Raw genomic sequence first — 16,025 nt, 5'->3', positions numbered from 1 at the left:
AATTCATCTCTGCCTTAAGATTTACAATAATATTTTTGCTCCGTGTGCTTGCCATTAACTCTACTGGTAACACTTTTTACAAACTATCACAACACTATGACAAGTACTAATTACATGCTGTCTTGTTTGTGGGTCATACACAATCTCCCCTTTGAGTCTGTGTCACATATTACATGATCTCCTGTACACAAGCTGTATATGAATTGTTGGGATATTTTAATAACATGATTTACTGTACACAGACTGCACAATGAAGGTCATCAGTGGCTTCATGAAAAACCGTCCATGTTTTGCCACATTCTCCGTCAGTACAGCACTGCAGAATGAAAGACAAGAGGTGTTGGAATTTTGCAGGTAATGAGATTTAACAACCTGGGAGCTGTGAGATGCAAGGTGGCAGCTTCAAGATTGATGGCATTCAATTAGCCGCTAAACCTCCCCACATCACCCAATTGTCCCGACTCGCACAAAGTGACTGGTGAAAATTTAATAAACCTTTGAGTTTTTTATATGGGAACCTTGAGTCTACTCACTCATCAAAGATGTTTCACCATAAAAGTACTTTAAAATCCACACAAATTACTGTAAGCTTTATGCCTACAAATAGCACGGCTAATTTCATCTGATGAGCTGGGAGCGGGAAATAAATTATTGATCAACATATATGATGCAAGTATGGATTCTGTACGTGTCACGCTGTCCAAACATAACAGACTCATGGTGCGTGGAGTATTACTTTAATTACTTCCTCTGTAACATGCTTAACAATATAATACCCATTACATGATGCACACTAATGAACAATTAAAAGAGACTGTAGGTATCACCCAAAATGCCGAACAAATTACAATTATGGTTTTACCCAGGAAAGAAAACCTACAGAGGGTTTTGGGGTTGTTTTTTTTAACATGCAAAAATTTTAGAATTTCAAAGACATTGCTTGGTAAACAAAAATGAAAGGAATCTTTGGCAATATGTTTCGTCAGTGCCTATTGGGAAGGAAATGTTTTATTTCACTTCGCACTCAACACATTTTATTTACGGTTATATGGTGTCAGACATATGGTTAAGGACCACACAGGTATTGAGAGGAAACCCGCCATCGCCACTTCATGGGCTATTCTTTTTGATTAGCAGCAAGGGATCTTTTATATGCACCATCCCACAGACAGGATAGTACATACCGCAGCCTTTGTTACACCAGATGTGGAGCACTGGCTGGAACGAGAAATACCCCAATGGGTCTACTGATGAGGATCGATCCTAGATTGACCGCACATCAAGCGAATGCTTTACCACTGGGCTACATCCCGCCCCTTGTCTATTAGGTGTGAAGACATGTACATTATGAAAGTTAAAGTTTGTTTTGTTTAACTAACCTCTAGAGCACACTGATTTATTCATCATCGGCTACTGGATGTCAAACATTGGGTCATATTGACGTATTGTTTTAAGAGAGGAAACACACTAGATTTTTTCATTAGCAGCATGGGATCTTTTAGGTGCACCAACAGACAGAATAACACATACCACAGCCTTGAATATACCAGTGATGGTGCACTGGCTGGAATGGGAAATAGCCCAATGGGCACACCGACGAGGACTGATCCCACACCAACCTCTCCTGTTAAGTGTTCAGAAAACAAACTAGTTATCACCACAGACTAACCCATCTATTTAGTAGCATGGGATCTTTTGTAAGCACATACATCCTTTCACATACCTTTGGCTGGAATGTGAAGGAACACAACAGGTTCACTGCAATAGGTTAATCACTAGGGGCTAAATTTACTACAGGTATCTATCTCTTAGTCGCCTGTAACAAAATTAAACACTTGTGTATACTTTGAATTATAATTTATGATAAATGCATCGGAAATAAATGCACAATGACTTCCCCTTTCTTAAATTTGGATTGTGACCCATGAGAACACCAGCAAGCTGTATGCTGCAATGTACAATGGTACAAACCTCAAAGATATGTGCTGATAGTTGTCTAGTTTTCTGTGCTTGTGTGAGAGCTTCTTGAACATGTTCTACAGCAACCTTGGAATAGGTCTACAGACAGAACAGAAAACAGAAAATAAAAAATATAAAACACTGAAAAACATGGTACAGAATAAATGATGCTGTAAACACTGCATAAAGTGCTATAATCATCTTATATTCAGCTCCATGACATCATGTCACTAAAGGACACTGACAAGGGTTGGTGAAACTGACAACCTCTTTGTATTAAGTGTATAAATAGTTTTATTAATATCATCATTGAAAAAAGGTATGTCCTTAAGATCTATACTTAGTTGTCAATTTCACCAAATTACAAACAAATATGTTATCACAATTACGTACATAAACATAATGACCCTGTTTTGTTTAATCAAACTTGTAAATAATAAAGCATGTAAAAAGAAAAACATTTCAAAAATCATTAAATAAAGAATTCATTTTAATTATGTTCAGCAATATTATTTAATCCCTTAAGTAATAATACCAGAAAGGAAAACAAAACATATTTCCAATCTGAAAGCAGATGATTACAATGTCAACAATATTCCTAACACCTGAAAACCATTGGAAAAACCTACAGATTTCAAGACCATGGTTGATTCTTCAAAGCCAAACAGGATAAAAATAATGTTGTCTTTCGTTGGAAAGCTCAAAAGACTCATATTGGAATGAAGTCTCATTAAGAAGCAGTTTAGCTGTTCTGAATGTTTGATCCAGTCAGACAATGGAGGCCCAATGAGGATTTCAAATTAGACTGGAGATTAGTCGTGGTCTGGTTTATATGTACATGAGCTTTCCACGATTATTCCCAAAGATAGGGCAGTATACATCATGGTCAGAGTGATTGTCGAGTGTTAGAAACGGAGCGGGTTGAGGTTGGGGGCTAATTTAGGTGGTTTATTCCACATCCCTTTCAGTATCCTAACTCTACATCTACCTCTCCAAGGAAAATCCCACTCCCACTCATGGTATTAAGAACATTGCAATTTTAGTTAGTGCCATGGGTCAGACTAGTTTTATTAGTGGCAGAGGACAATGATGGAGGTGCAGAGAAGTTAACAGATTGCACCCACGAGCATGAAGGGAACTGAAACAGATAGTAAGACAAAACCAACAGAACAGGGTCAAAACAGATTGAAATTAAGGGAGAAATTAAAAAGGTTTATTAAGATGAGAATGATAGGCAAAAAAAAGATATATATAAGAAACATGACTAAAAATGAGAGCCAGCTTTGACGGGATTTGAACCGCTGTCATCAGCGTGTTACTCCAGGGACTTATCAATAAGAGTCGTGTAGTGAAGATACTCACATGTGATTGAGACAGAAGTTCCTTCATAATAAACTGGTCGTAAATTTCTTTTCCTAATTTGATTCTTTCCTCATCGGTTTCTAACTTTTCAAATCTTTTTGACTGAAAAAGAAGAGAACAGTTTTATCCATTTACTAACATCATATGGCACAGACACTACAAACACTGATCATGATAAAAGCTATATGAACAGAGCTGAAATAAATAATTAGAGTACAGTACAGAAACAGGGCTCAAACTTAACAACGTCACGGTCATTACCAGCAACAATTGCCATCATTGTGATATAAATTACTGTGAGCATCACTGTCAGCACTTTTGTGCCACTGGATAAAAATGTCTGACATCTGTAAAACTTCTCATCAACAGCAAAATTAATATTCTTAAGTTCAGGCCATTCAGAAAACATATTTAAGAAAACTCAGTGATGAGAGATTGATTTACAGAGATCTGTTTGGCCGCTTAACAGTGATAACCTAGACATCAAAGCCACACTATCCATTGAAATTATCACTACCAAAACTGACTGTTTTATGACATGTAAGGTAGTTGTTCAAGTATTTATGTACCATAAATAAGTTGTAGTTGAAAAAGATGCTTAACTTTAATTAAACTTGATTTCTGAAGATATCATATGTCAGTAATAGAATACTACACTCATGTCTGTTAGTATTAGATAACATTTATCTTACATCTCATTCAAACATGTCTAACAACTCATTCAAAAATGTCTACTCGCTTTAAAACATTTACACATTAGATGTATTATGAAACAGCTCGTAAGATAAAATATATTTAATGGCCTGTCATGTAGTATGCTCTATTACTTCAACAATACACAGTTGGTAAACAATACACAGTTGGTAAACAATACAACTAAAGGAATTTAGCTGACAATAAACATTCAGAGTAAAAAATGTGTGTTGTTTTTCAATTTTACATTTAAACAGTTTGAATGGCTCTGCTTAGTGAGGTGTACATTTAATATGCACTGAACAGTCTCTTTGAAGACATTCAAGATGCATGAATTACTGTAAAGTAATCACTCACATGTACATGTTGGTACTTTCAATTGTCTACACGTTATTCCATCACACCGACTCCATTTTCAATCAAAGAATTACAACAGAAGAATCATTCGTATGAACATGATGTACTTTCTGTTCGGGTTCCGCCCAGCTGATCCCATTCACAACATACACAGATCACCACAAAGGAGTCATTCATTTGAACATGCACATGTAGCATGGGTATAATGAGTTGATGATACATTTTATTTCTGTGTTCATATCCAATTATGGTTCAAGCGTGCTGTCCTGGTAACTCAGTTATGCTGTATGTATAACTTTTAACAAAATAACAGCAGTACAAGCTGATATTAGAGAAATAAATACTGATTAACATACATGTATAATACATATATTATTGTGTATAAAAGTACAATTCAGATCTCATCTTCACTTGATCTTCATACACTTGGTAGTCAAAATAGCATGGGCAGGGCTCACGCTGTTGTTCGCCAAAGTCGCCAATTGCGAAAAAAAAGAAAAAAATTGCTCAAAGAATTTTCGTTTGGCGAAAAAATTTGCAAAAGATTTTTTCCCCCATCCGATTTTTAGAACCAAACATTTCTTCAACCAGTTTTGTTCTGTTGATCCGCCTCGTGGTGTAAATAAGTGCTATTTGCATGTCTGTGAGCCAGTCTACTATTCAGCAGTGTACTGCCAGCTGCTTGTCGTAAAGTTAGAAAACGCGATTAAATAAAATTAAATACTCTTTAAGTCATGTTGCATTGTTGATACTAAATGTTTGATTACTAGCGACAAGTTTTAAATTTTATTAGTTGTGTTTTGTCGTACCGGTTACGTTGTAAATCAGAAATACAAGTCTCTCAAAACCAGCGTGAAACTGAATGAGCATTTTTCCACTTGTGAAACAGTCGTGAGCCAGTGTTTTGATAGCAATAACATATAAAGACGTTTCCTTTGTCTTTATTTTGGGTGACTGGCAATACTCTTGAGTTGGACACCAAAACAATTATGAACAGTATTCAGTAAACTGAGTAATAAATCATAAAATAAAACAGCCTGTCTGGTCATTTCGTTTCTAAAAAAAAAAAAGATTTTTCTATTATATATACAATAATACATCTATTTATTAAGATATATGCATATAGGCCAGTGGCTTTGGAGCACTCTTTGAGGGGTAGCACAGTATCTGGTGTGACTGGTAACAGGTCGTTTCTCCTCTGTTACTAGATCGCCCTTGTCGTTTCGACCCGGATCCATTTGTACTGTTGAATGAGTCGGTTCTACTCTTAGCTAAAAAACCAAATGTAGGTGTATTGATAGTTTTCCATTAAGACATTTTACAAGTCTGTGCAATTAATTAGGCCCTACACACTGAGGGCTACAAGGCCCTTGACAATGGTGATTTGGTTATTAGCAGGTATACATGTAACTGATGATACTCCACATCTCACTGCTATCTTCAGCTTTACGTAATGCTGCTGCTTTTACATGGATTACATGTAACTCAGGGATTTTCAACCTGTGAAGATTGGAGAAAACGATATACTGCTTTTTATTTTGTCGAACAGATAACAACTGCATGAAAACAAACCAACCAGTGCCAGTTGATTTAGCTAGAAGTCATACACTCAGCCATCAGTGCGCATTCTACATTTCATCCAATGATCATAGCTAAAGGTATTTTTTTAACAAACACACGCACCTACATTAATTGGTTATGATTTTAACCTGCTGTTGTAATTATTCATCCCCTCGTGAAGCAACTGGTCATGCATTAACAAAGATACAAGACACTGTAGTGGTCTCTATTAAAGCATTTTACCACAGAAATGCTGAACTAATGCCAAAAAAAAACTTTCCGTCTGTCTCAGATTACAGATATAGCAGTTTTGGTCCATTCAAGATACCATAGCAACCATAAAACCCCCCCACCACAAATTGTATCTGAAAGACCAAAGAAAAGTCAAACTAGAGAACAGCATCAAAGATCTACAGCCATATTATTAATAAAAGGAAAGTTAGGCTTCGAAATTAACACCACACCATCAGGCATGCTGCACAACAATACTTAACTGTACAGCAGACATAATATTAAAAGATGAAAATTGGATCATTCCATGAGTAGATAGCATAGTAGTCGGTTCTCAAATTGCTCGTGTATTGATCCATTTGGACTGGGTAAGTGCAATAATGTTCATTCAGCTGCAACAAAATGCAGCACCATCAGTGTTCACTGTCAATTTGAAGATTCAGCAGAAAGAAAAAAAAATCCCTTGAAGTTGCAACCGAGACCTGGCTGGACTCCAAAACAGTTGAGAATCATATTAAGTGAGTAGGCTGGCTATGAGCTATAGTAACTATGATGGGATTAGTCATAGATATCATCTTGTCCACAAAATAAAAGTGTCTGTCTAGATACACACACACACATACACAGACACACATGCACATGCACATGCACATGCACATGCACATGCACATGCACATGCACACGCACACACACACACATGCAAAATAATAATAAATAACAGAATGACCCTTAAAAAAAAAGATACCAATAAAATAATAATAAATATATACCAGTGATAGAAATAAGCAGAAATAGTCCACCCGACAAATATATCTAGAAATCTACTTATCCGCCAATACTTTCACTTGTCCAAATACATTTTAAGTTTTATTGAAGTGCAAGGACATTAGTTTTGATTGTTCAAACTGAAACTTCATTGAACATTTTTCACTTGTCCACTGGAAAACCACTGAGGTACATTTTGCTTGTCCGAGCAGATTTTCACTTGTCGGGACAAACGGACAATTGCTTATTTCGAACACTGTATACCCTGAAAAAAAATGGTGACAAGTCAAATACCAACATTCATAACAACGATTCCATCTCATCAGTCTTGGTCAAGCATGGCACTTGCACAATGAATATTACAAACAAATCATCAGTATGAGTGTTTGAAGATAGCATTTCTCAAGCATAGCCAGAAGAGAAAACAAAACATAATTGGAAGTGAATACAAATTTGCATGTTTCTCCGATTATCAGAATGCTGTTACCACCTTAGACAGGGTAATCAATGCCAATCTTAAGCCAATAACAAAATCAACACTGTCACATGCATGTAAACATTAGATAAATAAATATGTTTAACAGTAAATAAAGGCTTTTTAACCTACCCATCTACATGTATGTCAAGTTCTGTCTCAAATTAAAAGTAGCAGTTGTTACTTTTCCACATCTGTTGATCACAGCATATGCCATCATGTTACAGTTAGGTCAAGGTTAAGTTCTTGTGTTCTGCTTTCTCAGACCCAAGTATCTGTGATCAAGCCAGTGTGGCACACACATTGATCATGGATCACGATTTATTACATACCTATTCAATCTTACTATGGTGATAAAGACATTTTGAAACCGAGTGATAAATTTACTTTGTATCGCACATATGTGAGATCTGGACCGGAATCTTTAAATGGGGAATTCCCTTTTTATTTTTACTGCAGTTAGCGCCTTTTATTTACTGATGTCATATATGATTTACAAATTATGTCACATTATATTTGAAACATTACACAAGGCTGCCGCAGAGTATGATTCTTAATGTTAAGCAAATCCACGAAAGCAGTTTTGATCACAGATTTAACAGTGTTGTTACGACGTTAAATTAAAAACTGTTTCTGTAAAACATAAAAGAAGATATGTAATAGAGAACTTCACAAACTTTGTTTTCACTTCCTATTTATTGCACTTGTTTATTTTGCAAAAGAACATACCACTCAACTGCTATGTGGAAAATAAACTTGTGCAATAAATAGGAAGCAAAAACAACATATGTGAAGTTCTGTATATATAACATTAACCAACTGTCACACTACTGTCCTGTACTGATCTGGCAACTACTACTATCTATCAAAATTGAGCTCAGTATGGACATATCTACACCTTAATTGGAGCCCAAAATGGAACGCCTATAAAGGCATGGCAAGGTTTTCCTTGGTTTTCCTCACAAATCACTTGTGAATACATACATATATGTCTAGAGAAAATAGTTAAGACTCCAGAAATGAACTCATACAATGATATGATTTTTTTTAATGATTAATCTTGGCAAGAATCAGTGCTAGGTTTTATTGCATGTATCTGATTTTACAGCTACCTGTACACTGCAGCATATGAGCTACACTCAAACACACTAACTGCCCGATATTGTATTTCATATTTTATTTAATGAAGAGATAATAGTTGTACAGTGATTGGTTTCCCTGACACGCCATCACCATCTCTGGTTTACGGGCCTCCTGAGGCCGCTTGGTATCTGTCCTGTGTGGGAAGCCATACCAGCAGTTCTGTGATGCTTCTCCTTGGGTGCGCTCTACTCCAATGAAATTCAGAGAAAATCAATTGTGGTGTCTGACAGCACAAAACTCTCCCAGCACAAGTGTTCTCGGCTCCAGTCTGATGAGACTATTTGCAGAGATTTGAGCTTTGATCTGATCCTGTTAATCAGCATGAACAGTTTATTACTCTGAAATAATGCAGGTTGTCCCATGCTTAATCTTCTGAGCAACCCACTAACCTCTGGGCAAATTGACAGCAACACAATTGGAATACCATATGTCTACCTAAGGACATCATTGCCACAATTTAATGGATAGTTGTGTTGACTATAGCATGTTCAACTAAGTGATTTTTTTTTTTAGTTCATCAAGTTGAAAGCCAATTCTCTTTTGATGGTTCCTTATTAGAAAACATTTGTGCCAGCTTTTGCTTTGACAAGATTTTGACATGTACATGCTTTTGATTGATAGGTATTTTTATTTGTTGTAGTGTTTTATGGTTATGTTTACGTGAAGACACAAAACTGTAGTTAGGAATAATTAAAACAGGGACTTCTGCTTATTACCATACAACTGTTGTCAATTAGTACAGTGGGTATTAATGGGCATTTTGAATAGTACCTTTGCAATGCTTTAGAGGAAAAAACCTTATTATTGATCTCCATGACTTGAAAGCAGTACACAGGATCTTTAGTGATTCCATGAACATTTGTTGTTTACAATTCAGACAAAGCTTTTTAAGCAATCACTCCAGCTCCTCATAACTCCCCTGAGACTAGTTCAAGGGGAGAGATTTCTAGCTTCCATGTTAATTATAAAAAAAAAAAAAAAAAAAAAAAAAAAAAACCCAGTACTACGAAAGGATGAAATATCAGTGCATAATATGGTAATACCGTAAACTGCTCCACGTAATCTATGTTATGGGAACAATTAATTACTCCCCTCAATTTTGTTCACCTCAAAATCTTACTATGTTCAATAAAACACAGTACACATGTAGTATACTTCAAAAAGTGTTTGAAAATTAAAGCAGCTATTTATTAAATTGTGCGTATAATCAATTACACTCAACACAGATCTGTATTGATCAACTGATTACTGATGACATTATTTCAGACTAAGTAATTAAATATTCATACTTTATTCCTTTGAAAGGAGTTTGCTCTATTTGTTTTGAACGTACAGTGGTATAACCACAAACAAGCTGACCATTTCCAAGTGACAATGTTAGAATTTGCAGGACTTGAAATCGACAACAGACACAAAGCAAAAATGCTGCTAAAAATGCATAATGTGCTTTCTGGTAATCGGTTTCATAGTTTTTGCCTTCCATTTTATTTTTGACAGCATGGGTTGGACTTTTTTATATTTTAATGGCAGCCCAGGGCTACCAGGTAAATATAATGAATAGCCAGTGCATTGTATAAATATCTCACTTACCCATAGTAGTGAAGAAATTTCGGTATTTAGTTTTTGAGAAAAAAGATTAGTGGCTAGTACATAAAATAGACAAATTTTCCATTATTAACCAATTTTTCCTGAAATTTTTGTTGGTTATTTGTATTTAATTTCTTTAATTAATTAATATCAAACAATAAATATCCAGTAGTCCACCAGGCTTTTAACATCAATAATCATGGTTGCCCAGTTAATAAATCGGGTAGCTCTGGAGTCTGGATTGTATGGGATTTGTCCAAACCTGATATTTCATATATCCAGACTTCATCATTTTCATGAGTGACAATAGAAATCAGAAAGCATTTATCTGTGTCTCAAGTGTTCTACATTGCTGTTAAAAAAAATGAGTCACAAATTCACATTAAAAGTTAGGGTTTTGGGTTTTTTCCTTTTACTTCTTTCAATTCCATCTCATATCTTCCCGATTTGGCAACTACTCCTATTTATCAACTTCTTTCGATGTCCACCTCCACATCCCAGTCCTTGTTTCTCCAACAATGACAGGTGCTTGTCTCATGGCTATCCGTGTCACACACCTGTCATTCCCCATCAGCTTTTAGCTGTGGGCTTATAGTCTGACCACTTCGGAGTGTTCAATAGTTACTTCTGGTATTGTCAAGAGGCACTACTACCAGCAATCGTTAGATCGTGCCATGGGACAGACCAGCTTAATCAGCGACAGATGATGAGGATGCCAGGTGGGTGCAGGGAAGTACACAGAGACTGCATTGGAGGAAGTTGAGACAGGCAGGTGATGGTGTGGACAGCTCAGAAGACAATAGTTGGAGGAAACTGACAGAAAGGGTCCCAACAGATTGAAATTGTTGGAGAAATTGGAAAGTTTTGTAATATTAAGTTAATGAGAATGGTAGGCAGAGGGTGATAGATAAGAAAGACTAATGAAAGTGAGCCAGCTTTGTCAGGATTTGAACCACTGTCAACAGCTTGATTGCCCAGTAGCTTATTCACTAGACCATGAAGCTCACCACACAGGGCAAAGCGCTCGCCTGATGTGCAGTCGGTCCATGATCGATCCCCGTCGGTGGGACCCATTGGACTATTTCTCATTCCAGCCAGTGCACCATGACTGGTATAGCAAAGGTCATGGTATGTGCTATCCTGTCTATGGGATAGTGCATACAAAAGATCTCTTGCTGCTAATCATAAAGAGTAGCCCATGAAGTGGTGACAGAGTGTTTTCTCTCTCAATATTTGTGTGATACCTTATGTCCGATGCCATATAATCGTAAATAAAATGTGTTGAGTGTGTTATTAAATAAAACATTTCCTTCCTTCCTTCTCACCACACATTATAAGTTGTTTGCAGACTTTCTGGAATTGTTTCTTATTTTGTAATATACTCTTCAAAAAAAGAAACGCAAAAGGGTACAAATGGGTTATAACTCTGATTTTATGTTTCCTACCGGTTCATGCTTTGTGAATATAAGGTCATTGCATGTCCCAAACACATTCCCACGGTTACATTCGATAAAACGCAGCTACTGTACAATAAAGTTCCAAAATGTGAATATTCGCAAAAACGCAGCCACGTGCAAACCATGTCACCACTGCACGTGCGTTGTCTGCATGTGCAACATGAACACTGACAGTATAAAAGTGCAGGGTGTTCGCTTGCCTGGCCTCTGTATCTGGCCGACAGTTGACAATCCAGGACATGCCACGTCTCAGTGAACCGCAGAGAAACAATGCCATCGGCCGACTAGACGCAGGCGAATCCAGAACGGCCGTTGCCAGGGCATTCCATGTGTCCCCAAGCACCATCTCCAGACTGTGGGACCGTTACCAGCAACATGGATCAACACGTGACCTCCCTAGATCCGGTCGACCACGGGTCACTACCCCCGGGCAGGACCGCTACATCCGGGTACGCCACCTTCGGGAACGATTGACTACTGCCACCTCCACAGCCGCAGCAATACCAGGTTTGCGCAGGATATCCGACCAGACCGTACGGAACCGCCTACGTGAGGTAGGAATTCGTGCCAGACGTCCAGTTCGAGGTGTCATCTTAACACCACAACACCGTCGACTCCGACTGCAGTGGTGCCAGATTCATCGACAATGGCCTCAACTGCGATGGAGACAGGTGTGGTTCAGTGACGAGTCCCGATTTCTGCTCCGACGTCATGATGGAAGATGTCGCGTGTATAGGCGTCGTGGTGAACGTTATGCGGCAAACTGCGTGCAGGAAGTGGACAGATTCGGCGGGGGTAGTGTCATGGTGTGGGCAGCCATCTCACACACTGGCAGAATTGACCTGGTCCACGTGCAGGGCAACCTGAATGCACAGGGCTACATTCACCAGATCCTCCGGCCACACATCGTTCCAGTTATGGGCAACGCCAACGCAGTGTTCCAACATGACAACGCCAGGCCTCACACAGCACGTCTCACAACGGCTTTCCTACAGAACAACAACATTAATGTCCTTCCTTGGCCATCGACATCACCGGATTTGAACCCAATTGAGCATCTATGGGACGAGTTGGACCGACGCCTCCGATAGCGACAACCACAGCCCCAGACCCTGCCCGAGCTGGCAGCAGCCTTGCAGGCCGAGTGGGCCACCATCCCCCGGGACGTCATCCGTACTCTGGTTGCTTCAATGGGCAGGCGGTGCCAGGCAGTTGTCAACACACGCGGAGGCCACACCCGGTATTGACTCCAGATGACCTTGACCTTGGTGGTGTGTCCTATCACTTACTCACAATGGACTAGAGTGAATTGTGAACAATCCTGCAACATTTGGTAATTATCGGACTCACCGTTCAATAATTAAATCAATTCTCCAAATGTTACGACAATGTGGTTTTGCGTTTCTTCTTTTGAAGAGTATATTTGCTTTCAAATTTAAATATGAGAAGCAAAGATTGCTTCCCATTCCACAAAATGAATTTTCGAGCCTTGATAATTAAGACCTACATGATTTACGTCTTGGAATAAACTTAGGTCATTCCACCAAGAACAGTTCATGTGTAAAAGTTGTGAAAAGGTATGGAGATGGAACTCATAGCTGTAAGGTGTCTTGTGGAAACAATTTCAGATTTTTCTGATAACCTTCAAACCGCTGTTATCTTTGACATTTTGATGTGAAAATCAATAAGTTTAATTACTTTATCCATGATAGCAATGAAAATTACAATTTTGGTGCACACAAGCTTGACATTTGAAGCTAAAATGAAATCTTACTGAGAATACCAATGTATTGCAATCATAAGCATACGAGACAAGGGAACAAAACCTCAAATTCAGGCAAAAATTATACAGATATTCTGGCATTTTTACTACGTTTTACCATTATTCTACCCTCAAAATTAGTTGTAATCCATGTAAAAGTGCAAGGAGGTTCGTTTGCAACCCTATATAGCTGTTTGGTAGTAATGCTAATTATAAATAAACATTGTTATGCAGATTCGGGTATTTTTGTTTAATTCGGGCAAAAGCCAGTCTGCCAACACCCCCCCACAAAAATGAGAGTCCGTACACTTATGATTGCAACTACAGTCTAACATGATACTTTCTAGAATAGAATAACCCTGTATCAATTAACAGAGCTTTATTTTTATTTTATTTTTTATTATTTTATTTTTTTTTAAAGAAGAAAACAAGTCTGAAGAAGAGATAATTCCAGTCAAAATGACAATTCTCTTTAGTATCAAACATCTGCTTTATGGTTTTTCATCCTACACCACCTGACGTTTTGAACCAAATCAACTATATTCAACTACAGATGGTAACCCCATGACCAAGGTAATACAGTGTCACAGGTGTTCTCTACTGACTGCACACTGTCAATTCTGTTCAATTGTAATGGAGCTACAGTTAAACATGTTCAAGTAGACACCTCTGTTAAATGGTTACCTGTATTTATTTAAGTGGTATCCTCTCTCCTCAACCTCAAAATGATGTACTACTTCATTACTTGCATTAGACGGCATTTCCTCGCTTTCTCTCCAATTCAGCCAATCGGATATCAGCACTTCGATCATCTTAATCGTGAAGACACACCAAAAAGCTGTCTTAATAACCAATCATGTGACCAAAATTACTTCGACACAATTGGTCAGACATCATCGCCAAGAGCTGTACGAATGACGTCAAAACAACTGGCACGAACACGCAATGACACTTGCCCCGCCCATATCAAGTAAAGAACCTATGAAATGCTGTCTAAATCGGTTAGAAGGCTTAAGACATTTCTTCAGAAATAAAAACGGGCTCCGCTTTACTCCGCCCCTTCTTATTTCTGAAGAAACATCTTAATGCCGTCTAACCTACACTTAAACAGTCATCTGCATATAAAATGACCATCAGTGATTATTGGACTTAAGATCCATACAGCACTTGTACAGGGTTCCAACTTAATGGCAGCACCGACAAGGTGTCCATACAGCACCTGTACAGGGCTCCAACTTAATGGCAGCACCAAAAAGGTGTCCATACAGCACCTGTACACGGCTCCAACTTAATGGCAGCACCGACAAGGTGTCCATCCAGGACCTGTACAGGGTTCCAACTTAATGGCAGCACCGACAAGGTGTCCATCCAGCACCTGTACAGGGCTCCAACTTAATGGCAGCACCGTCAAGGTGTCCATGCAGGACCTGTACAGGGCTCCAACTTAATGGCAGCACCGACAAGGTGTCCATGCAGGACCTGTACAGGGTTCCAACTTAATGGCAGCACCGACAAGGTGTCCATGCAGGACCTGTACACGGCTCCAACCTAATGGCAGCACTGACAAGGTGTCCATACAGCACCTGTAGAGGGTTCCAACTTAATGGCAGCACCGACATGGTGTCCATACAGCACCTGTACAGGGTTCCAACTTAATGGCAGCACCGACATGGTGTCCATACAGCACCTGTACAGGGCTCCAACTTCATGGCAGCACCGACATGGTGTCCATATAGCACCTGTACACGGCTTCAACTTAATGGCAGCACCGTCAAGGTGTCCATATAGCACCTGTACACGGCTCCAACCTAATGGCAGCACTGACAAGGTGTCCATACAGCACCTGTAGAGGGTTCCAACTTAATGGCAGCACCGACATGGTGTCCATATAGCACCTGTACAGGGCTCCAACTTCATGGCAGCACCGACATAGTGTCCATATAGCACCTGTACAGGGCTCCAACTTAATGGCAGCACCGTCAAGGTGTCCATATAGCACCTGTACACGGCTCCAACCTAATGGCAGCACCGACATGGTGTCCATACAGCACCTGTAGAGGGTTCCAACTTAATGGCAGCACCGACATGGTGTCCATACAGCACCTGTACAGGGCTCCAACTTAATGGCAGCACCGACATGGTGTCCATACAGCACCTGTACAGGGCTCCAACTTAATGGCAGCACCGACATGGTGTCCATACAGCACCTGTACAGGGTTCCAACTTAATGGCAGCACCGACATGGTGTCCATACAGCACCTGTACAGGGCTCCAACTTAATGGCAGCACCGACATGGTGTCCATACAGCACCTGTACAGGGCTCCAACTTAATGGCAGCACCGTCAAGGTGTCCATACAGCACCTGTACACGGCTCCAACTTAATGGCAGCACCGTCAAGGTGTCCATGCAGGACCTGTACAGGGCTCCAACTTAATGGCAGCACCGACAAGGTGTCCATGCAGGACCTGTACAGGGTTCCAACTTAATGGCAGCACCGACAAGGTGTCCATGCAGGACCTGTACACGGCTCCAACCTAATGGCAGCACCGACAAGGTGTCCATACAGCACCTGTAGAGGGTTCCAACTTAATGGCAGCACCGACATGGTGTCCATACAGCACCTGTACAGGGCTCCAACTTAATGGCAGCACCGACATGGTGTCCATATAGCA

The 16,025-nt window shown here is 39.3% G+C and overlaps 1 protein-coding gene across 1 annotated transcript in view; it reads right to left on the bottom strand.

Moving 5' to 3' along the window:
• Positions 1–16,025, bottom strand: part of LOC121369275 (beta-adrenergic receptor kinase 2-like) — a 121,712-nt gene that overhangs the window by 59,233 nt on the left and 46,454 nt on the right. The window contains exons 4-5 of the mRNA XM_041494240.1: positions 3,322–3,423; positions 1,972–2,058 (exon numbers count right to left, since the gene is read on the bottom strand). Of these exons, the coding sequence (XP_041350174.1) occupies positions 1,972–2,058; positions 3,322–3,423 (189 nt within the window). The remainder of the gene's footprint in view (positions 1–1,971; positions 2,059–3,321; positions 3,424–16,025) is intronic.

Source organism: Gigantopelta aegis, chromosome 3 (assembly GCF_016097555.1).
Source record: "Gigantopelta aegis isolate Gae_Host chromosome 3, Gae_host_genome, whole genome shotgun sequence".
In the NCBI taxonomy this organism is placed as follows: Eukaryota; Metazoa; Mollusca; class Gastropoda; order Neomphalida; family Peltospiridae; genus Gigantopelta; species Gigantopelta aegis.
The sequence above is the reverse complement of the archived record's forward strand: the minus strand, read 5'-3'. Positions and strand labels throughout refer to the sequence as shown.